Here is a 22,672-nt window from a genome sequence, read left to right as displayed (position 1 = left end):
ATCGCTACATACATTGTGATGCATCAATTGGGCATAACATCAAGGACTCTCATATATTGCTTATTATAAATCTCTCATATATTGCTTAATTTAGAGAATGTTATATTTTATAAAGCTTTATAAATAATAATACTCCAAAAAATTTTGTACGTTCACGTGGGATTTAATTGTTTACTTCCGATTCAATTAGCTAATATTGGTTATTTAACATTTTTCTCTGTTAAATAGGAGATTGAGACATCGTTTTGGAGAGAGGGTAGTGGTTAGCTTTATATTCCAAATTTGCAACATTTCATATATTAATGTAAGGATGACAAGACTCAATTCATAATTCTTTAACAAAAGAAATATAATGTCAAATAAAGTATTTATTTCGAAGTAGCACCTCACAAGTTACATAAGAATATCATGCAAATAAGTAAATGGATACTTAACATAAGCGAATGACAATGGTTGAACATTGTTAGAGCAGAACAAACTTCTGAATAAAACGTATACATAAGAAGGTTACATTTAAAGACAATTTCCTTTAGTGTAGATCGTATAACCCCTGTTATTAATGAAGTTATAGTTCCTAACCGCAACACATGCATGCCATAATAATACTGAAGCAATTTAAGATAGCTTATAATTAAAAGCAAGGTTAATAGCCTTTTGGAGGAGGTGGGGGTGAGTTATAGAGGTATGGTGGATGATTGGGAACATGAGGAGGTGGAGGTGACTGCAGCGGATATACATATACGTGGGGTGGTGGAGGTGAGTGGGCTAGAGGAGGTGGGGATTTATAGATATATGGTGGAGGTGGTGAGTGCACTGGAGGTGGTGGAGACTTATAGATATATGGAGGTGGTGGTGAGTGAATTAGTGGTGACGGTGTGTGATATGGAGGAGGGGGTGATTTGTAAACATACGGTGGAGGCGGTGAGTGAACTGATGGAGGAGGAGACTTGTAAATATATGGTGGTGGGGGTGAATGGACTGGTGGAGGTGGTGAGTGGACAGGAGGAGGGGGAGACTTATAAGCATATGGTGGTGGCGGGGAGTGGACAGATGGAGAAGGAGGTGGAGAGTGAACTGGTGGAGGAGGAGATTTATAGACATATGGTGGGGGAGGAGAATGGATTGGTGGAGGAGGTGATTTGTAAACATATGGTGGTGGAGGTGAATGGACTGGAGGAGGCGGAGAGTGGACTGGTGGAGGAGGTGATTTGTAAACATATGGGGGAGGTGGTGAGTGGACCGGTGGAGGCGGAGAGTGAACTAGAGGAGGTGGAGATTTATAAATATATGGTGGGGGTGGGGAATGGACTGGTGGAGGAGGTGATTTGTAAACGTATGGTGGAGGCGGTGAGTGAATTGGTGGTGGAGGAGACTTGTAAATATATGGTGGTGGAGGTGAATGCACTGGAGGAGGCAGAGAATGAACTGGTGGGGGAGGAGATTTATAGACATATGGAGGGGGTGGAGAGTGGATTGGTGGAGGAGGTGATTTGTAAACATATGGTGGAGGCGGTGAGTGAACAGGTGGAGGAGGAGACTTATAGATATATGGTGGTGGAGGCGAGTGAATTGGTGGAGGAGGTGATTTGTAAACGTACGGTGGAGGAGGGGAATGGACTGGTGGAGGGGGTGAGTAAACTGAAGGAGGAGGTGATTTGTAAACGTACGGTGGAGGCGGTGGAGGAGACTTGTAGATATATGGTGGTGGAGGTGAATGTATTGGAGGAGGTGGAGAGTGAACTGGTGAAGGAGGAGACTTGTAGATATATGGTGGTGGAGGTGAATGGACTGGTGGAGGAGGTGATTTGTAAACGTACGGTGGAGGTGGGGAGTGGACTGGTGGAGGGGGTGAGTGAACCGGAGGAGGAGGTGATTTGTAAACGTACGGTGGAGGCGGATAGTGAACTGGAGGAGGTGGAGATTTATAAACATATGGTGGGGGCGGAGAGTGGACTGGTGGAGGAGGTGATTTGTAAACATACGGTGGAGGCGGTGAGTGAATTGGTGGAGGCGGAGAGTGAACTGGAGGAGGTGGAGATTTATAAACATATGGTGGGGGTGGAGAGTGGACTTGTGGAGGAGGTGATTTGTAAACGTACGGTGGAGGCGTAGAGTGGACTGGTGGAGGTGGAGATTTATAAACATATGGTGGGGGCGGAGAGTGGACTGGTGGAGGAGGTGAGTGAACAGGAGGAGGAGGTGATTTGTAAACATATGGTGGAGGTGGTGAGTGAATTGGTGGAGGCGGAGAGTGAACTGGAGGAGGTGGAGATTTATAAGCATACGGTGGGGGTGGAGAGTGGACTGGTGGAGGAGGTGAGTGAACAGGAGGAGGAGGTGATTTGTAAACATATGGTGGAGGCGGAGAGTGGACTGGTGGAGGAGGTGATTTGTAAACATACGGTGGAGGCGGTGAGTGAACTGGAGGAGGTGGAGATTTATAAACATATGGTGGTGGCGGAGAGTGGACTGGTGGAGGAGGTGAGTGAACAGGAGGAGGAGGTGATTTGTAAACGTACGGTGGAGGCGGTGAGTGAACTGGAGGAGGTGGAGATTTATAAACATATGGTGGGGGCGGAGAGTGGACTGGTGGAGGAGGTGATTTGTAAACATACGGTGGAGGCGGTGAGTGAGCTGGTGGAGGCGGAGAGTGAACTGGAGGAGGTGGAGATTTATAAACATATGGTGGGGGCGGTGAGTGAACTGGCGGAGGCGGAGAGTGAACTGGAGGAGGTGGAGATTTATAAACATATGGTGGTGGCGGAGAGTGGAATGGTGGAGGAGGTGAGTGAACAGGAGGAGGAGGTGATTTGTAAACGTACGGTGGAGGCGGTGAGTGAACTGGAGGAGGTGGGGATTTATAAACGTACGGTGGAGGCGGAGAGTGGACTGGTGGAGGAGGTGATTTGTAAACATACGGTGGAGGCGGTGAATGAACTGGTGGAGGCGGAGAGTGAACTGGAGGAGGTGGAGATTTATAAACATATGGTGGTGGTGGAGAGTGGACTGGTGGAGGAGGTGAGTGAACAGGAGGAGGAGGTGATTTGTAAACATACGGTGGAGGCGGTGAATGAACTGGTGGAGGCGGAGAATGAACTGGAGGAGGTGGAGATTTATAAATGTATGGTGGAGGAGGTGAGTGAACTGGAGGAGGTGGAGATTTATAAACGTATGGTGGGGGCGGAGAGTGGACTGGTGGAGGAGGTGAGTGAACAGGAGGAGGAGGTGATTTGTAAACATACGGTGGAGGTGGTGAGTGAACTGATGGAGGCGGAAAATGAACTGGAGGAGGTGGAGATTTATAAACATATGGTGGGGGCGGAGAGTGAACTGGTGGAGGAGGTGAGTGAATCAGAGGAGGAGGTGATTTATAAACATAAGGTGGAGGCGGTGAGTGATTTGATGGTGGAGGAGACTTGTAGATATATGGTGGTGGAGGTGAATGCACTGGAGGAGGCGGAGAATGAACCGGTGGAGGAGGAGATTTATAAACATATGGAGGTGGTGGAGAATAGATTGGTGGAGGCGGTGATTTGTAACCATAAGGTGGAGGTGGTGGAGATTTATGTTCATGTGGATGTCGTTTATGATGATGATGATGGTGTGGATGTTCTTCATGCTCTTTTTTATGTTTTTCATGAGGGAAAGGTTTCCTATCATGATCTTCATCATCAGGCTTAGCAATGACACTAATTGCAAGTAGGCAAAATGCCACTAAGTAGATGAGTCGAGGCCATTGCCTCGACCCTGAGAAAGTTCCCATATTTGGTTTCTTGTGTAGCCTCAGATCTTTATTAGTACTCTCTTTTCCTAGAGACCCTAATGATCTATGCTTGGTTCACAAAGTTTGCATGCTTGCTACCCTTTATATACTGTTGCCCTTCAATCATGCATGAGACTATTCCTTTTGTAAATGCATCAACAGTCTGGAATTCAAGACTTAAAATATATATTACCATGTGTTTTTAATATTTAAAGGCATTTTATATTTCCGACAATTGTGGGCTATATGAACAAATTAAAGTCAATGACTATATTATGGACATGTCAACGGCATTGTTAGATCGGATCAAATTTATTATAAATATATAAAAGAATAGTCTAAAGTAGTATTGTGATGAGTAAATAACACATGAGATTTCAAGTTTCATATAAAATTATTGTGTTATCTTTACAATAACATAGAAATTAGCATCTATCTTAAAATTATATTTATACTTTCATAGAGAAAACATTTATATAATTAATCTAGTATTAGTTTCATATTTTTACACATTAAGTATCGAATTCTATTTAAAAAAAGTTATAATATAAAAAATGTTATTAATTTATATTAATAGTCTAAATTCTAATATGATATATATATATATATATATATATATATATATATATATATATATATATATATATATATATATATATATCCTATTTGGAGAATAAATTTTTATTTTATGAGGTGGTTAATTTAGTTTTATTAATTCTCAGATGAGGTGATTATTAAATAATTATATCAATGATCTTCAAGGAATAATAAGTATACGTACGAATTGAAGTTTAATAATACCCAATAAGTGCATGTACTTCCCTAATTAATCTGTAGTCTCCTAGCTTACTATAAAATAAGAAATTTTCAATCGAACATTTTGCCTCCCAATAAATTTATATCCTCCAAAGTTATTAAAATGTACTTCTATCTGACAAATTATTGATTCTTTTTCTGTTAATTTAGAGGCCTAATAATTATTTTACAATAAAAGTTATTAAAAATTTATTTATCTAATATACATATTAAGAATTTAATTAAATATGATAGAATCACTAATCTATCTAATGAGAGTAATTTTTAAGAATTTGTGTAGAATAATAAAAATTTATTTTAGACCAAAGTATTCAATTTGAAATTTGTTTAGCATTAATTTAGATTTTTACTTGACAACATTTAATTTTACTTGCTTGTTATAATTACCGCTTCATGTTCCCCTAATAAGCTAAGGGAATTAATTAAGGACCTATATTAATTCTTCATCATCTGCTCAAAGGTTGACCTTGTGAACCATTTATATATCTCATGTCATGTGATTACATATACTATATTACAGTAATATTAACTCAATAAAATTATATGGTGCAGGTTTACTACCATACATGAGGTTGATCTAATTGGAAGAACTGCACATGCTAATCTCATTAATTAATTACTAAAGTATATTGTAATCTGTTTAAGTTAGACGTGATGCAGGGCTAATTTGTTGCTGATACATTGTTACCTCGGATCATGTTGTTTAGAATTTTAATGCCATATTATATACTATACCAGATGATTTATATACTTTGACTGATTTATATATTGCATCATGGACGAAATATTATTGATTCATAAGGGTAATGATCATAGTATATAAACTTTAGAAACACTAATTATAGCTACTACCCAAGATGAATTTGAGTCTTACTTTTTGGAATCTTTTGGTTACTTGACTTGCAAGATTTTTCAGTATTTCAGACTACTACTACCTAATATTTTTAGATAAAGATTAGAAAGAATAATGTTCAATACAGGAATGGCTAGCTGCTATATCTGCACTCTTAAGTTTTGGTATCTTAAATGAAGATTTGAATCACAAGCCATAGCCTATAGGGATTGTATCTACCGAAAAAACAGGATAGGGATATTGTACTATATATATATATAAAATTAAAAATGCTATTTGTACACCAAAATCAACCACTAAAATTAGTCATCAATATATTTGTATATAAATAAATGTGTGGTTTAAATTATTTTTAATGTATATTTATATTTTAATATATATTTTATACTGATGACTAATCTTGATAGCTAATTTCGGTGTACACATAGCATAATCCATATATAATATGTGCAGTTAAAATTTAAGAGAAATTCTTAGAGACTAGCATTTTTTTAGTATTTTTTTTATGACTTGGCTAGTACAAATATTAAGTTATCTTTAACAAATAAATTTATTAATTTATGTGTGCAAATTCTGAGAAATGTGGATGTAAAATGTATTGATTCATATATGCAAAACTCTAATAAATATATGTACAAATTATACGCTTTTTGTATGTAAAACATCTGTAAAATAACTAAATATGGGTGCAAATTATTACTGGCCATGCAGGGTCGGATCCAGAAATATTATTATGGGGCCAATAACATATATGATATTAAAAAATTATACAAAAAATTATATAATGTAAGATGTATCACAAAAAGTAGACTGATAGAAAATATATTTTAAAGTACAAAAAACATGTGTGTACTTTTTACTAACGAATCGATAATAGAATTTGTGTCAAATTTTTCAGTAATTTTTTTTCAATATAATTAAAAGATAATTAGTAAGAAATTTATCTTTCATCTTGTTTCTGAGCTGAAAAAATTTTTTCAGTTGTAGTAGTTAAAACAAAGAGAATTAATACTAAATAAATCAAGAAGAACTGTCACAAAAATAAAAAGAATCTACTTTATAGAATTTAAAAAAATTAATTAAAAAATATTAATAATAATATTTTTTTAAATTTTAAAATATTATTACTTACTTTTTAGATATTAAAAATATTAATTACTTACTTTTTAAATATTATTACTTAATAACTTATTATTATTATTATTATTATTATTATTATTATTATTATTATTATTTTTAAAAAACTAGAGTGGAAGCCTCTACTCGGCCCAGTATGTTCGGCACTGTGGCCATGTAGCATTGCTCAAAATTTAATCCACCAACTTTTCTTCTTAATTTTGGATCCTACAACCAAACTATAATGCAAAGTCAACTATGAATGTATGATTATATATTTGCTAGTATTTCTTATTTCTGTTCATCACTTATCCCGTGAATGCAGATGCATGTAACCTTCTTTTTATCAATTATACATATGACATGGTGTGTGTAATGAGAATGATATTGTTTACTTTTAATCACCATATATGCAGGGTTTTGTATGTGTATATATGTTGTGACTTGAAAAATAAAATTGCAGGCTTGGCAGTGTTTGTCGGTTTGGGCAGCAAAGGAAATTGTAATAACTATACTTAGAATGTTAATTAAGGGGAAACCATTGATGCTCCCTTCTAATCCACATGTTCCCTCCTTGTATCTCTCCGCGTAAACATGATGAGAATAAGATTTATTATTATCTATCTTCTGAAGTGTAATGTACATTCTATATAATAATAAGTTAATCACACTAAGATCCACATATGTGATAGTGATACACCAAATTGGAAAAAAATAACTATATGGTAAGAAAGTAATTTCTCTTAGGCAACCATGTCAAATGACGCTTTTTATTTTTTGTGTTGTAGTTGAGCTGGTGTTTTTTAACAATGTGAAAATTAGTGTATTTTTTTTATGGACTCTCATATTTGTTTTTTTTTTTATTTTAAATTTTTTTAAATATACAAATCTAAAGATTAGATTTATATTTTAGCATTAAAAAATTTTTTAAACATGCAAATCGGACTTTCCAATTTACTTTACATCGAACAAAATTTTATTTCACGACAAATTGGACTATTTTATTTGTGTACTATGAAAATTTGGTCTGATTTGTTATTTAAAATAAAAAAATAAAATCTATATAAAAAAACACATAAATTAATTATGATATTGAATTACACACAATCTTTTTTCGTTACTAAAAAAATTAGCTGTCAAATGATAAGCAATGTGCTATACTATTTAGCGCTGATTCTTTAAATTTTTTTACTTTTATTTATTTAGGTTAAAATCATCAAGACTGTTATTGGAAGAGAGAGGCGAGACTGAAAGACAAAAATAAAATTTAGCATTTATGACATAGGTACAAAAAAAAGGGGAGAGGTTATGGACATTCTACAATACAGATTGAAGTGGTATAAAGAGAAAATAAATTTTTTTTATAGTTATTTTTTATTATTATTCAAAATGTAGGTCCTACCTTTTTTAATCTCTCTTTCATCCCATAAAAAAAATTTGTAAACTTACATCTTTACCGTATAATTTACCTAACAATATATATATTGATCCAAATGAAAATTGTATTCCATTTAAGAAATAATTGGTTATTTAAACCAATGCCAAGCAAAATGACTTATTAAAAGTTGACACAAACAAATTCTAATAAGAATTGAGTAATTGGTTGTTTTACTTAATTTTCGTCACCATCTTTTGTTGTAGAGAACAATAATGAATTCTAAGAGCCTCCAGAACTATACTTCTTTCCCAGGAGAAGAATCTGAAGTTTGTCATAGCCGGCAAGGACGCCGGCGCTAGCCATGGCGCGAAGGATGTTAGCACCGGCACCTTTGAAGAGTGATTTTGAACCTTCCTTCTTCAGAATTTGGGAGAATGCATCTATGGAGCTCTTATACTTGATGGCTTCTCCTGATGTCATCATCATCCTTCTACGGACAGTGTCTATTGGATAGGAGGCAAATGCTGCAGCATTTGTAACAACCCATCCCAGAGCAAAACTTGCCATGAAACTATCCTGTAATATCCAAAACAAGAATAATGAAACCAAACACATGGTGTGTGTAACTTATTTCAGATACAAATAGTTTTTTAATTTAATTTAACTCTGGTGTGTACAACAGTTTAGGCCTTTAGGTTGAAAGAAACATTATAAGGCTTTAATTCCCAAATAATTTTTTTTAATAGTCATCGTCATATTCCGTGCCAACATACCATTTATTCACGGTTACATGTGGTACGACTTTTAATGTAAGTACGCACTCTGGTTTCATTTAATAATGGATAGATGATACGTCGACACAGAATACGATAATAACTATGTTCAAATAATACTATTCTTAATTATTGAAATAATTTTTGTTTATCGAGGGCAACCATTATTTTATGATATACTAATTACTAATAGATCATTAATAGTATAACTAGAACTAGAACTAGAATCATATGTAACATTAGTGTAATTCTTAACAAGGGTTTAGAAAGGATAGTAATGGAGTAATGACTGACCTGCAATGATCCTACCAAGATTACAGGCTTAACAGAATCATAGATTCCAAAGTACAAACCCCGGTAGACAATGATTCCGGCAAGAGAAATGTTGAAGCCACGGTAGAGGCCAGCAATGCCATCAGATTTAATGGTCTTCCTGTAAACATCCACCAAACCATTGAACTGCCTCTGTCCACCAGCCTTGGCATCATTGGTAAGCCGAGTTCTAGCATAATCCAGCGAATAAACAAACACTGACGACGAAGCTCCGGCAGCGCTCCCAGATAACAAGTTACCTCCAAACCACTTCCAGTACCCATCTCTATCCTTATTGAAGTTGAATAGTCCCTTAAAGTAGTCTTTAAATGCAAAGTTCAAGGCCTGTGACAGAATTTTATACAATTACTTGTGTGACAAGTTATTACAATGCAAAGTTCAAGCACATGAAAATAATTAGGCAAATAAAATAACCTGTGTTGGGAAGTAACGGATAACATTGACAGTGTTCCCTCTCCAGAGTGAAGTGATCCCTTCGTCTCGGATCGATCTGGCAAAGCAGTCTCCGATGCCTTTGTAGGGTTCGGAGAGCCTGCCAGCCTTGATCATCTCATCTTGGTTTTGAAGTAGAAGCTTTGCGCGCTCAAGCGGCGCTACTGCAGTCTTGGAAACTGCAGCAGACACTCCTCCCATGAGAAAATTAGTGGCAAAAGTTGCAAAGCTTTTCTCTGATGGAGATTGGACAAACACTGCTGAACCTGCAGAATGCACATCACTTGAGGAACTTGCTTTGCATGATGCTGCCATCATAGCATACTTTAAACCACCATTTGAGTAGGTTCCATATGGAAATTGTTGCTGATGCTGCATAACAGGAAACTTTTGCAACATTGTTGGGTGCTGATGATTCCTACCAGCCATCACTGCTTAGTAAATTGTAGTGTTCTTAGAACAAACTATAATAATAACCTGCACGGCTGCACCAGAATATATATGTTAGTGCCTGGAGTTATTTCTGAACTATTGTAAATTTGTAATTCAATGAAATTATACATGTTATGTAGTTGTAATATTAATAGTAAAATATCATATCAACTCATATTTCATTCATTATTATATTCAATATAAATTCCATTTAATGTATGAACACATAAAACAACTCTAAAATACACTAAGAAACAGAAAAGTTGAAGTCAAACCATGGAATACAAGAGAGATTGTACCTTTATGTCCTTGAATTCTGGAATTTTGAACAAGACACCAATTTTTTTTGTTTTCTTTTCTCTCGTTTACTTAGCTTAGATGAAGAATTAGCTCCTTTATAACCGTATAAATATGAGTGCTTTCAAGCATGCATGGTATTGGTAGGCGCAACTACTGCGTTGAAGAATCAACAAGTTGAAAAAGTTAAACGCAAGTAAACCTGTTTATATTCCTAGAAAATTGGAAAGGTGTTGTCATGGAAATTTCTCTTTTCCTGTTTATATTTGACCCCATTTTTTTTCTGTGATACAACTTACGCGCTTTCCAAATGATTTTTTGTTACCTGGAAAAATCTAATATTCTCATTGACTAGTCTTTCATTGCATCATATCTACTATAAAGCCTTGAAATAATAATGGGATTCACTTTGTTTTTAGATTTTAGAACGTTGGAAAATGGAACTACTTTGATGTTAGACATCCAATTTTATGTTTGTGTTTTTAGAAAGAAAAATAAAATGATTTCATTTATCAAACCCTGAAGATTAATAAAAGTCTAATTCCGCAGATTAAGATCTATAGTACACCTTTCCCAGGTGGAGAAAACAAATTTGAATACGTTTCATAGACCATGTCATATAACATAAAAAACTATATTATTAGGAACATTAGCAGCATACGTAACATAACAAAAAGCATCTAGATGTTCCAAAACATTGTTGACAAAAACAAAAATGGCGTGATTATCATGGTTCAATCACAGAAATGAGAAAGTGGATACAGGCTTTCATGAAATTTTTCTTGACAAAAGCAAAGCTAATACAAATAAAATTGGTAACCGATTCTTTTACTGTATACAGTTGACACCAAACCTTTTACTGTACAAAATATACAGTCACAGAACCTAAAACTAAGTCATGAAAATGTTAAATGTATTGACATTTGACAATATACAAAGTCAAAACAAAGCTCAAGTGTCTTAAGGAAACATTCATCCATTTCTGAGTCACAGTCATTACATGGTTGTGGAATACTGGGAAAACGTTTATTCCCAATCCTCTCAATTCTGATGTCTTCTTGGCTTGGCACTGCAAAAGGTAATATGAGAAAAATAAATTGACAATATTATTTGTTTGTTCTTAAATGAGTGCCTCATTCAAAAGGGTTCTGCTGAGCTAGCTCAATTCTCAACATAGTTGAAATCTCAAGAACAATGACTATCACTATATCACTTATTTACCATGTCAAACTCTATTCATAAAATTTGACATGTTATCTAACCGTAATAACAAGCTATGAAACATATTATAAACAAGAGTTTCATGTCATACATTGTTTTGGCAACGATGATGAACACCGGGGAGACAATGCTTTCAGCTAAAGTTGAAATGTTCCCTCCCTTGCGGTCTATTAATTCCGAGAGAAGCAGGGTCTAAGGACATCTCAGGCCTACTTAAATCTGTTTCCTGCTCTTTCTGCTTCAGTTTCAAGACCCTGCGCTCATTTTCCAATTTCATCCTCTCGTTCTCCAACCTCAGCCTCTCCAGCTCTCTATCCTTCTTGCTGCAGTATCTCAACCACTTAAATCGTTGTTTTTCGAGTTCAAGTGCTTGCACTTGGTAGCTCACTCTTTGCTCTTGAAGCTGCAACATCTTTATCTTGATCCACTCTCTTCGTTCCCTCACTGACTTCGTTGGGTCTTGAAAAACCCTTGCCATTTCAACTTCAAATTTATCCATCTCAATGGATTGTGGCCAAAAATGGAAATCTTCCTCGCTCGATTTTCTTCTATGACAGAACTCATCCGCCCTCTCTCCATCCCCATGTGCATTATCCAAATCATCATCATCACTTTCATTGTTATCCTCAGCTTCATCCTCAGAGGCATTGTTATCTCTGGAGTCCCTGCCATGATCCAAAGAATAACCTTGTAAGTCAAGATCATGGAAGTTTGGTATCCTCTGTCCATTATGGTAGGCACACATCTCCTTATAAAACAGGTGTTTTGAGCTCAGTATCTTTCTAACATCATCCTTTGCCTTAGACGAGAGGTTTGGCATCGAATCCATCAGTGTAGGATTCTCAACCACTTGGCAACAAGTTCCCCTTCCAAGTATATCATTTAACCTCTTATACCTCTTATTTAAGTCGTTAAACTTGTCCTCGCACTGCTGCGGCGACACATGACAACCCTTGCTTATCATTATCTTGGAGACGGTTTTCCACTTGCCCTTCTTTTGCAAGACACCGGATTTCCTTTTATGACCATCCGTGCCATTAATGGTGCCATCGTCCCCAACACAGCTCACCACAGCTATAAGAAGCTGAACCACATTGTCTGTCCACTTCATTCGCTGCCAAGGAGACCCCTTTTTGCTCTTCCCACCATCAAAATTCTCGCAATTCCCATCTTCCGCATCGTCATCATCGCTCAAATCATTACTATTGGCAGGATTAGAAGAAGCAATTCCCTTTCCTTTACCAAAATTCACCCCCGCATTCGACCCTTTGAGTTCCATGAGGCCAATTGGGTGATCATTTTCCAGATCAGTCCTCATATTCAAGTGATGCTGTCCCGTCACCGACGGATGACCCATCTGGGATTGTTGTTGGTGTCTATGAAATGGCAATTCGAGGTCCAAGATACCCCCACCAGGACCACCTAAAAAACTACCTCCCAAACCAGAACTATTCATCCCTGGAACACAATCACCAAACCCTAATTCTCAAGCTTGGGATCCCTATTTCCAATTTTGTACAGTACAAGGCAAGAACAGAAGCTGAAATCTGAAATGGATTGTGATTATCAATCAGAACAGTTTTTATCACCAGTTGACTAAGCATGACAGTGACCAACATAAACCTGAAAAAAACTTATCATTTCTTCATACGCATCGCAGAATCTCAAGAGGGGGGGCGGGGAACATACAATCAAGAATCAACACATCAAAACGAAAAGAAAAGAAAAGAAAAAAACACAGAGACATTAAGCGTAGAAATCATAAGTAGCTTGGTGTTTGGGACATGCAAGGTCAACAAGATATAAGAAGAGATTCATTCCTAGTGCAAATCGAAAATCCCAAGACAAAGTTAGTAAGCATTAGTTTGAAGAGCATTAGACAACATAGGACATGAGGTAAACAGATCTTACTATGTTGAACTTACCTTGCAATGACCTGTGACCACGCTCAGTGGCACAGTGTTGCAAACCAAACCGAGTCAGAGAAACGAAGGCGAAGAGGGGACCAACTTATGAGCCCAGTTTCACTATTTCATTTAGATGCATAAACATTTTTTTAGACTTAAAAAAGTTTTTGATCCAAACTCTCGTTTACAAACTATAATCCAAACACACACTTAAAAGTCAGTTAATCAATTAATTTTAATTTTAATGTCAATACTCAATTCCAATTAATTGTTGCTACCTTCAATGCTCATATAATAACCAGTATTTATATGTTAAATGGGCCATGAAATGGAACAATTTACAGAAGCGCTTAATTTGGGTTAAATGGGCCGGAGTCCATACTCAGCCCAATAACTCGTATCCTAACAAAAAAAATAACGATTTCCGTTCATCGTCAGTGGTGAAGTGAAGAAGAAGGAAGAAGAGTGAGCTGCGGCTCTTGGCTGTAGCTGAGTCTCAAAACGGAATCTGTATGAGAATGCCTCGAAACGACGACGTTCGCGTCATTTCTTCCTCGATTAGAATCCCACCTCCTCCCAAACCCCTATGCCCCTTGGAAACCGCGCGTTCTCACATCGCTCAACTCGTTCGCTCCTTCAACTCTCACTCTAACGAGTTGACTCGTTCCGTACTCCTATGCTGCGCCACGCTCTCCCTCACCGGCCAAAGGAGACCGTCCTCTCCGATTCTCTGCTCCGCTTCGCTGTCACTTGCCGATTCGACTCAGCCGCAGGAAAGTCAGCTCAAGGGGATATCTTCGTCTTCTTCTCCTGCTTCGGTTCGACAGAGCGAAGAGAGGGTTCTGATCAGCGAGGTGCTGGTTCGGAATAAGGACGGCGAGGAGCTCCAGAGGAAGAACCTTGAGGCGGAGGCGCTGCAAGCACTCAAAGCATGTCGAGCGAACTCGGCTCTTACGGTGCGTGAGGTACAAGAAGATGTGCATCGCATCATCAACAGTGGCTACTTCTGTTCCTGCATGCCCGTTGCCGTTGACACGCGCGATGGTATCCGATTGGTGTTTCAGGTATTAGGCATTCGGCGATACTCTTCTTTGTTCTTGCAATGTGAGAATTAATGTTTATCTGCATTCTGTTCCGATGGATGCTTTTAAATTTTTTTATGTTAAATTACTCTGTTGGTAATGGCTTTCTTGTGGAATAAGGTAGAACCAAATCAAGAGTTCAAAGGGTTGGTGTGTGACGGAGCTAATGTTCTTCCGGCTAAGTTCTTAGAGGATTCCTTTCGAGATGGATATGGTAACTTGTTATGGTTTGTTTCGCATTTCTTGTTGTACATGATTTTTCAATGTATTCAAATTTACATATTAATGTTGTACAGGAAAAGTTATCAACCTGAGGCGCCTGGATGAAGCAATTTCTTCTATCAATGGCTGGTACATGGAGCGTGGTCTATTTGCTATGGTAAAATTACCCTTAACTTTTGTTCAGACTTGACTTTAGGCTTTAATAATAAGAACTTCCTGCTTATAGTTGAGTCACAACCCAGAATGTGGAGCCATTTCATGTATCCACTGTCGTAGTTGCCCATACTATCATACTTATATGCTTCAACTTTGCTAGGTTTATGCTCTGACCAGTGTTACCATTGGCATTTTCATCTTCTTTTTGTTTGCTGCCTTGATAATTTTTGTAGGTTTCAGCAGTTGAGATTCTTTCGGGGGGTATTCTGAGATTGCAAGTGTCAGAGGCTGAGGTCAACAATATCTCCATACGGTGTCTGGACAGGAAGACGTAAGCACCTTCTTTCAAATTGATCAGTACACAAAAAACATAGTGCATTTCTGTTAGTAATGTGTTTTCCTATCTGTAGAGGTGAGCCCACTATAGGGAAGACAAAACCAGAAACAATACTGAGGCAAATTACAACCAAGAAGGGGCAGGTACTTACTTAACCTAATACTGGGTGCTTGGAAATTTTGTGCAAAACTGTGATACAGGCCAAATAAATATGTTTTCCCAATATAATTAAGCTAATTATAGCATTGATTTATCAAGCTTATGGTCAGCATTCTCTGCTCTATTCAATGGTTTTTGGATTGTCCATTGAAGGGGGAATTCTGATCTTACCTATGATTTCGTAGTCTTTGGCAAAACATGTCTTCTCGAATTTCCATTCTTAAATAAGCATTTTGGATAATAATTAATAGTATTCCAGGTTTACAGCATGCTTCAGGGAAAAAGAGATGTGGAGACTGTACTAACTATGGGGATAATGGAGGATGTTAGCATTATTCCTCAACCAGCAGGTAATGCCTAAATGTTAAAAATGTGCTTTAAGATAAGTTGAATAGTTTGTAAGAAATATTGCCAAATTGTAGTATAATCTTTTGGGGAATATGGTGTTTGATGTCGTTGTGATGACAGGAACACACAAATCGGATGGTCCGAATTGATGGTTCAGTAATCGGACGGTCCAATTAAGGTACACAAATCGGAGCGTGTCATGCATGCAGCTGCCCCCAGTATACTCTTTCTCACCCATCCCTTTCGCCATATACTCCAACCCCACCCACACAATACAAACCCCACGTATTCTCCTCTGTTCTGTTTTCTTCAGATTCATCTTCTTCCATCTTAAGTGCAGCAGCAGCCAAAAACAAATTAATAACGCCCAGAAGACCCAAAATAAAAGAGGTGAGCTTCACATTGTTAAGTATCTCAGTCATCTTAATTATGTAAGTTATGATTATTAAATTTTTTATTTAGTGAAAATAACAGTGACAATATTAGAGATTAATGTTGTTTATAATGATTAAATGATAGTTAATATTGTTAACAATGTGATCTGTGGAATTCTTAGAGATGTGTTCCTTTATTTAGTTAATAAATGTTATTGAGGTAGAAAATATATTTTTAGTGTATTTAGTAATAATTATTAGAATTTATATTTTAGATATATTTAAATTTTATTAATTAGTGTTAGAAGCTAATTGTGAAATTTCTGTAAAATAAATGTTTAATATTTTTGAGTAATTAATGATTTAATTGTTATTATAAATATATTAGTTATGAGTAATGAAAAATAAATATTTTTAAATTTTAATAATTAAGTAACTGTTGTTAGATATTTAATTAGTAATTAATTAATTGTTCTAGGATATTTAATTAATATGTTTATTGTATTATAATGATAACAAAATCAAATTTTTAAATATATTTTCTAATATCTAAACTTATGTATTTATAATAATAATTAATGAATTAAAATAACTAACTAATTATATAACCAAAAATCTTAAAAAGTATCTAAATAACTCTAATATCACTATACTAATATTTAACACTAAATTTATTAATAATAATAAATTTTTAATAATAATAATTTACACTAAATTCAATTATTTGTTAACTTACAGTTTTACGTACGGCTAATAATATATTAATTAAATATTCAACAACAATTAATTAATTACTAATTAAATATCTAACAACAGTTAATTAATTATTAAAATAATAAAATTTAAAAATATCTAATTTTTATTACACATAACTAATATATTTATAATAACAATTAACTCATTAATTGCTAAAAAGTATTCAAAATTTATTTACATAAATTTCACAATTAGCTTCTAACTCTAATTAATAAAATTTTAATATATCTAAAATATAATTCTAATAATGATTACTAAATACTCTAAAATTATATTTCCTATCTCGGTAACATTTATTAACTAAATAAAGGAATACATCTCTAACAATTCCATAGATCACATTGTTAACAATATTAACTATCATTTAATCATTATAAAAACATTAATCTCTAATATTGTCATTATTATTTTTACCAAATCAAAACATTTAATAATAATAATAATTTACATAATTAGGATGAATGAGATAATTAACAATGTGAAGCTCAAGATGATCAACGCCTTTTATTTTGGGTCTTTTAGGCATTATTAAATTTTTTTTGGCTGTTGCTACTGCACTTCGAATGGAAGATGAATTTGAAGAACACAGAAGAGAGGAGAGTATGTGGGGTTTGTGTTGTGTGGGTGGGTTTGGAGTGTATGGCGAAGGGATGGGAGAGAGATCACGGGTAGACTGGGGAAGCTGCATGCGTGACACGTGGATTTAGTACGCAAATCGGAGGGTCTGATTTGTGTGCTCCTGTCATCACAACGGCGTCAAACACCATACTCCCCAATAATGCCGCATTACACCACTCATCCCCATTTCAAAATTAAAAAGTGTCAAAATTACTAGAAGGCCAGAAATAGAAAAAGGATGTTATTCCATAGTTGAAAATAGAAGTTATTCCTTCAGTAATAGTGCTAAAACAGGAGTTGAGAGTTGCAGGGTTCTACAATTGACTTAATTGTTTTCCAAGTATTTCTTTTTGTGCATTATCAACTTATAACTGCACCTCAGTTCTTGCTGTTAAGGTGGAAATAGTGAAATGTATATACTTTTAAAGAATTGAGATTATCTTTTTTAATGTCTTTAGTTCCTTCCCCGATTAGATGCATGGTAATATCTAAAATATTTTCCCCCTTTTGGCATGCTACAGATACAGGGAAGGTTGATATGGTGATGAATGTGGTCGAACGTCCTAGTGGGGGATTTTCTGCTGGTGGTGGAATATCAAGTGGGTAAGTGAGACCACTTCAAATATTTGTTTTAATGAAGTTCATATAAAGTTGCATAAATTACTTTGACAACCTCGAGACTTGATGACATTTCCTAATCTCACTTGTAATTTTATAAATGACTGTAAACTGCATTACTTTAAAATTTCGTGAAAGTGAAAGGACAATACCTTGTTGTATTTTATTTTATGGATATATACACACTTGAGTACATCCTTTTGTACAACTCCATAATGGTGAAACACACTTAAGATGGTATAATTGTTATTCTAAAACAGCAGGGGAAATCAACTTAACTTTTCCGTTTGCTTATTAAACTATTTGTGCCTGCAGGATTACAACTGGTACACTGAATGGACTCATTGGAAGGTGAGCTGATATTTCTGTCTGATAGATTAAGTTATGAGTTAATATTTCGTCTTTTGGCATCTTATGCTCTCCTTCTATGTTATCAATCAACATCTGCAGTTCCTTACATGCAATCAAAACTATCTTTTTGATTATATAGCTGTGCTGGTTGCTCCATATATGCATATACTACTTCTATTGTTTATGACACTTGTAAATGTTTAAACATGGCACTTGAAGCTAAAAGTAGATTACTCTCCTCTATTTTTTGCAGACAACAGAAATTAGGCCATATAGAAATTTAGTGGATATTAACATCTTCCTGCTAGCTTATCTCAGTTTGTTATGCCTATGTATGTTCTTCCCCTTGTGAACAGAGTAAAATTGTTTTTGCTTCGGTGTATATTTTCATATTGTATGTTATGGTCTGACTATGACTGGTTTACACTTTGATGTCCAGTAAAATCTATTTTTATTCTCTTGCAGCTTTGCCTATTCTCATAGGAATGTTTTTGGGAGAAACCAGAAACTAAACATTTCCTTAGAGAGGGGTCAGATTGACTCAATTTTTCGTATAAATTACACAGACCCTTGGATTCAAGGAGATGATAAACGAACATCCAGAACAATAATGATTCAGGTAGCCCAAAGTTTCATTTGTCTTATACCAAAGACTGATTTTGATGATAAAGAAAAAATAGACTGTGTTCTTATATTCATTTATTTTCTGTTTAGAATTCAAGAACACCTGGGACAATGGTTCATGGTGATCGGGATGGCAACATTATCCTGACCATTGGCCGCATCACAGGTGGTATAGAGTTTAGTCGACCAATCAGACCAAAATGGAGTGGCACGGCAGGACTTCTTTTCCAGGTGCTTCATTGACAACCTTTTTTTAGCTGTTTACGTGAGTAGTAATATTGTCATTTCTAATTCATTGTCTAGTTTGTGTTATTTGACTCTAATTTTTCCTTTTATGGTGTGTTAAACCAGCATGCTGGAGTCCGTGATGACAAAGGGGTTCCTATCATCAAGGATCAATACAGCAGTCCTCTTACTGCAAGGTTGTAATCGGAGTGCATGCAACACGTTTTGAAGTATAGCTACGATGATTTTCTGTGGTGGTTTTTAATTCTATCAATTTTTTCTTTGTAGTGGCAATAATTATGACGACACATTGCTGGCTAAAGTTGAGACTGTTTACACTGGTTCGGGTGACCATGGATCTTCTATGGTTTGTAATGCATACTATGGTTCTTCATTTTTTAATTTTGTGTTCTATGATTCATGATTTTTTTCTTGTTTTGCAGTTTGCCCTTAACATGGAGCAGGGGCTTCCTGTTTTGCCTGAATGGCTATCCTTTACTAGGGTGAATGCACGGGCTAGGAAGGGCATTGAGATAGGTCCTGCTCGCCTTAACTTAAGGTACGATTCCTACCTTTCTCATCAAAAGGAGGATGAATGCTTTGTTCTTTATATCAAAGCAGAATGACAAATCTCATTTGTTTTCCCGACTTAAAACTGTTTTGTGCTAGTGTTTCTGGTGGTCATGTGATGGGAAATTTCCCTCCCTATGAAGCATTTGCAATTGGTGGAACAAACAGTGTGAGAGGCTATGATGAAGGTGCAGTGGGCTCCGGTAGATCATATGTTATTGGCTCTGGAGAAATTTCTTTCCCAATGGTACATCATCAAGCTTTTTCTTGCCCAATGAATTAAGCTTCTTGTGCTTATCCTGATTTTCATGGCATGCACCATCTTTAGGAATCCTTTAAATGTTTCAGTGTAAAATTCGAAATAGGAAACAAAAGCATTGTTTTCCAAAGGGAATACTGATGGGATTATAAATTATAAGAGTTGGAGTGTACACGTGGTTGTGTGATCGTGGAAGCTTTGTGCCTGTGCAGTGTGCATGTGGGTGCATGCATTTGATTTCCTAAATTGTATAATTGGGGAATAGTTGACTCACTGATTCTATTTTTAATATTTGGCCAACTGACTCACTGATGCTTACACTGTTTGTAGTTTGGGCCGGTAGAAGGTGTTCTATTTTCTGACTACGGAACTGATTTTGGAACAGGCCCAAGTGTCCCTGGTAGGTCCTGATTTCTTTTGTTTGCTTTTATTTATTTATTTATTTATATTACACGAGATGATATTTTGGAGATTACCCAGTGAACATGAATGTCACCATCCTTCTAATTTTAATAGAAAGATTCAACCTGCCATGTGTCTTGAACCAAATTTTAAATAGTAGCCACTAAATATATGGCAATGATGTTTATTCTTGCCTTGCTTCAACTAGAGACATATTCAATGGAGTTCTGGTTTTGTATTAGGTGACCCTGCCGGTGCAAGGTTCAAGCCTGGAAGCGGATGCGGGTGTGGGTTCGGCATCCGTGTGGATTCACCTTTGGGTCCTTTGCGCCTTGAGTATGCCTTTAATGACAAGAAAGACAAGAGGTTTCACTTCGGAGTTGGCTACAGAAACTGAACATTCTTCCCATGAACAATTCTTAACAAGCACCTCTTAATTGTTTCTTATATACAATTCTTAGCTTGCATAGTGTATCATTTTTTGGTAAAAAAGAAAGGCAGTGAAAGTGTTTTGTATTGCTCAGATGAAATGGTTGATCTGGGTTTCCTATGTTTATGCGTTGAAATCTGTTGCTACACGTGGCACTCAGTCCACGTTCCAATTGGAACACGTGAAAGGACATCGTAGAGAACCATTGAAGATGGTAGTTGGCTAAATTGAAGAGGGTTTCGTGTACAACTTCGTTTACTTTATGGAGCCAGATAAATGTTCTGCACTTCTCCGACGTACGAAAATGGAGGAAGAAAAAAGGGGGGTTACTAATTTCTCAAGCTAAGAACATTAAATTGAGAGTTATCGAGTAAAAATAAGATTAAAATTGTTTATGATTTGTGTTTGGGTGGCTACAATATAATAAGGGTTGCCGACAAACATAAACAAAAGAATGTGAATGAGTTGAGATACCCAATCCGACAAGGAAGATGGCAAACTCCGCGGAAGTGTCAGGACAGTAAATGCTGACAGTTTGTGTTAGCGAACTCAATCCCATAACCAATAACAAAGTACAACTCTATTAATTTATGTGGTGATCCTTTTACTGTTCAATATCCATGATGCTAAAACTAAAAAGAATATCACACACACTACTTCCCTCCGTATATTAACTTCTCCATCTCTGTCACTTTCACTCCCCAAATCCCTCCATTATGCTTTCTGAGTTTTGGGGGGAAGCTCCTGAATTATTGAGAAGTTTGAGACATGGTTCTCATCCAAACATGGCTGGGTTCTCACATTATATAATCAATTAAATTGCATACTTACTAACTTTATCTGGTAGGCCAATCACCAATGTGTAGGGTCATCATATTCATAGCTCCTAAGTTGTATGGGCCAGCTTATACATGTCTACTTTGGGAAGAAAGAGAATACATAAGGATTAATTTGAATTTTTAATGCATGTGGCCCACTATTTCTACCATGTCACGTGAGTAGACTACTTGTGCTCAACAAATATTGAGACTCTAGTAAACTGTGCACGACATTTACTTGGCAATCACCAACATAGACAAGCAAAGAGAATTTGCAACTTGCGAGTGAGTAATGACAAAAAACCAAAATAAGAAAGTTGGGTGATTCCTAACTAAACATAACCTTGGAAAGCTCGTAGCCCACCTTTGTAAGTTGTAACATTGTTCATTTGTTCTTGCACAAAAAAGACATGGTGCTTCTTAGCCTCCTCTCAACTATGCATCTCTCATCAATTGTATCAACATAATTAAACAATTCTCATTAGTTTAGTATTTTTAAGATCTAACAATAAAATAAAATAAGTAAGGTCTAAGGTGGTGCAATAATGAAAATATGACATATACGTGTCTGACGTTGAACAAAATTAGAAAGGTGTAGCTAGGCACTTAAATTGTGAAACTCTCCCAGCATGAGTTGAGGGTAAAAAAACAATAACAATAATTGCAAGTGTATGTAAACATGAGCAATGATTATGACAAGGTCTTTCAGCTCCCCTTGTCACTGTCCTTGTCCACCATGCATTATTCAGAAAAGCAAAATACTCCTCAAGGCCTTGCAGTAATTTCTTCTGCACCATTCACCACAACACCATAGACTTCTCTCTCAACACATTGACCCATCATCATTCATGTTGCCTAGCCCTCTCTGTCACGTCTACATGATTGCCAATTCCTGTCATTTGAACTTCATCAACACTCACACACCCTTCACACTCCAACTCACTCACCCACAAATTAATCTTCTCCCTTACCATCGCATTTATAAAATAACAATAATAAGAG

At 36.1% G+C, this 22,672-nt stretch overlaps 4 protein-coding genes across 5 annotated transcripts; 1 reads left to right on the top strand and 3 right to left on the bottom strand.

Moving 5' to 3' along the window:
* Positions 1-350: 350 nt before the first annotated feature.
* LOC130945038 (extensin-2-like) lies at positions 351-3,823 on the bottom strand. Its single transcript, XM_057873690.1, has one exon. It carries the CDS (start codon positions 3,761-3,763, stop codon positions 644-646), a length of 3,120 nt encoding a protein of 1,039 aa, XP_057729673.1. The 5' UTR covers positions 3,764-3,823; the 3' UTR covers positions 351-643.
* Positions 3,824-7,796: 3,973 nt separating this feature from the next.
* Positions 7,797-10,367, bottom strand: LOC130944593 (ADP,ATP carrier protein 1, mitochondrial-like). The gene is made up of 4 exons (XM_057872980.1): positions 10,196-10,367; positions 9,447-9,949; positions 8,994-9,356; positions 7,797-8,502 (listed from the first exon to the last, which is right to left on the bottom strand). Exons 2-4 carry the CDS (start codon positions 9,891-9,893, stop codon positions 8,206-8,208), a joined length of 1,107 nt encoding a protein of 368 aa, XP_057728963.1. The 5' UTR covers positions 9,894-9,949; positions 10,196-10,367; the 3' UTR covers positions 7,797-8,205.
* A 234-nt stretch (positions 10,368-10,601) lies between these two features.
* Positions 10,602-13,568, bottom strand: LOC130944592 (uncharacterized). 2 transcript variants are annotated; one of them, XM_057872979.1, is made up of 3 exons: positions 13,340-13,568; positions 11,506-13,037; positions 10,602-11,262 (listed from the first exon to the last, which is right to left on the bottom strand). In XM_057872979.1, the coding sequence occupies exon 2, from the start codon at positions 12,868-12,870 to the stop codon at positions 11,548-11,550; it is 1,323 nt and encodes a 440-aa protein (XP_057728962.1). In that variant the 5' UTR covers positions 12,871-13,037; positions 13,340-13,568; the 3' UTR covers positions 10,602-11,262; positions 11,506-11,547. The 2 variants fall into 2 exon arrangements, with proteins under 2 accessions (XP_057728962.1, XP_057728961.1); XM_057872978.1 differs by having other exon boundaries at positions 11,506-13,512.
* On the top strand, positions 12,992-21,558 carry LOC130944591 (outer envelope protein 80, chloroplastic-like). The gene is made up of 16 exons (XM_057872977.1): positions 12,992-14,385; positions 14,524-14,617; positions 14,700-14,782; positions 15,015-15,112; positions 15,192-15,261; positions 15,537-15,627; positions 17,895-17,976; positions 18,307-18,342; positions 18,808-18,961; positions 19,057-19,197; positions 19,318-19,388; positions 19,480-19,558; positions 19,635-19,750; positions 19,861-20,008; positions 20,351-20,420; positions 20,665-21,558. The coding sequence occupies exons 1-16, from the start codon at positions 13,834-13,836 to the stop codon at positions 20,817-20,819; spliced, it is 2,040 nt and encodes a 679-aa protein (XP_057728960.1). The 5' UTR covers positions 12,992-13,833; the 3' UTR covers positions 20,820-21,558.
* The last annotated feature ends 1,114 nt before the right edge of the window (positions 21,559-22,672 follow it).

This window comes from Arachis stenosperma, chromosome 8 (genome assembly GCF_014773155.1).
Source record: "Arachis stenosperma cultivar V10309 chromosome 8, arast.V10309.gnm1.PFL2, whole genome shotgun sequence".
NCBI classification, from domain to species: Eukaryota; Viridiplantae; Streptophyta; class Magnoliopsida; order Fabales; family Fabaceae; genus Arachis; species Arachis stenosperma.
The sequence above is the reverse complement of the archived record's forward strand: the minus strand, read 5'-3'. Positions and strand labels throughout refer to the sequence as shown.

Bases quoted from the DNA above. Each gene is read 5' to 3' on its own strand.
- LOC130945038 (XM_057873690.1), bottom strand. From the start codon at position 3,763: ATGGGAACTTTCTCAGGGTCGAGGCAATGGCCTCGACTCATCTACTTA.
- LOC130944593 (XM_057872980.1), bottom strand. From the start codon at position 9,893: ATGGCTGGTAGGAATCATCAGCACCCAACAATGTTGCAAAAGTTTCCT. The intron at 9,357-9,446 runs GTTATTTTATTT...ATTCTGTCACAG, and splicing joins TCCGTTACTTCCCAACACAG to GCCTTGAACTTTGCATTTAA. The intron at 8,503-8,993 runs GTCAGTCATTAC...TGGATATTACAG, and splicing joins TCTTGGTAGGATCATTGCAG to GATAGTTTCATGGCAAGTTT.
- LOC130944592 (XM_057872979.1), bottom strand. From the start codon at position 12,870: ATGAATAGTTCTGGTTTGGGAGGTAGTTTTTTAGGTGGTCCTGGTGGG.
- LOC130944591 (XM_057872977.1), top strand. From the start codon at position 13,834: ATGAGAATGCCTCGAAACGACGACGTTCGCGTCATTTCTTCCTCGATT. The intron at 15,113-15,191 runs GTAAGCACCTTC...TCCTATCTGTAG, and splicing joins CGGTGTCTGGACAGGAAGAC to AGGTGAGCCCACTATAGGGA. The intron at 19,198-19,317 runs GTGCTTCATTGA...GTGTTAAACCAG, and splicing joins CGGCAGGACTTCTTTTCCAG to CATGCTGGAGTCCGTGATGA.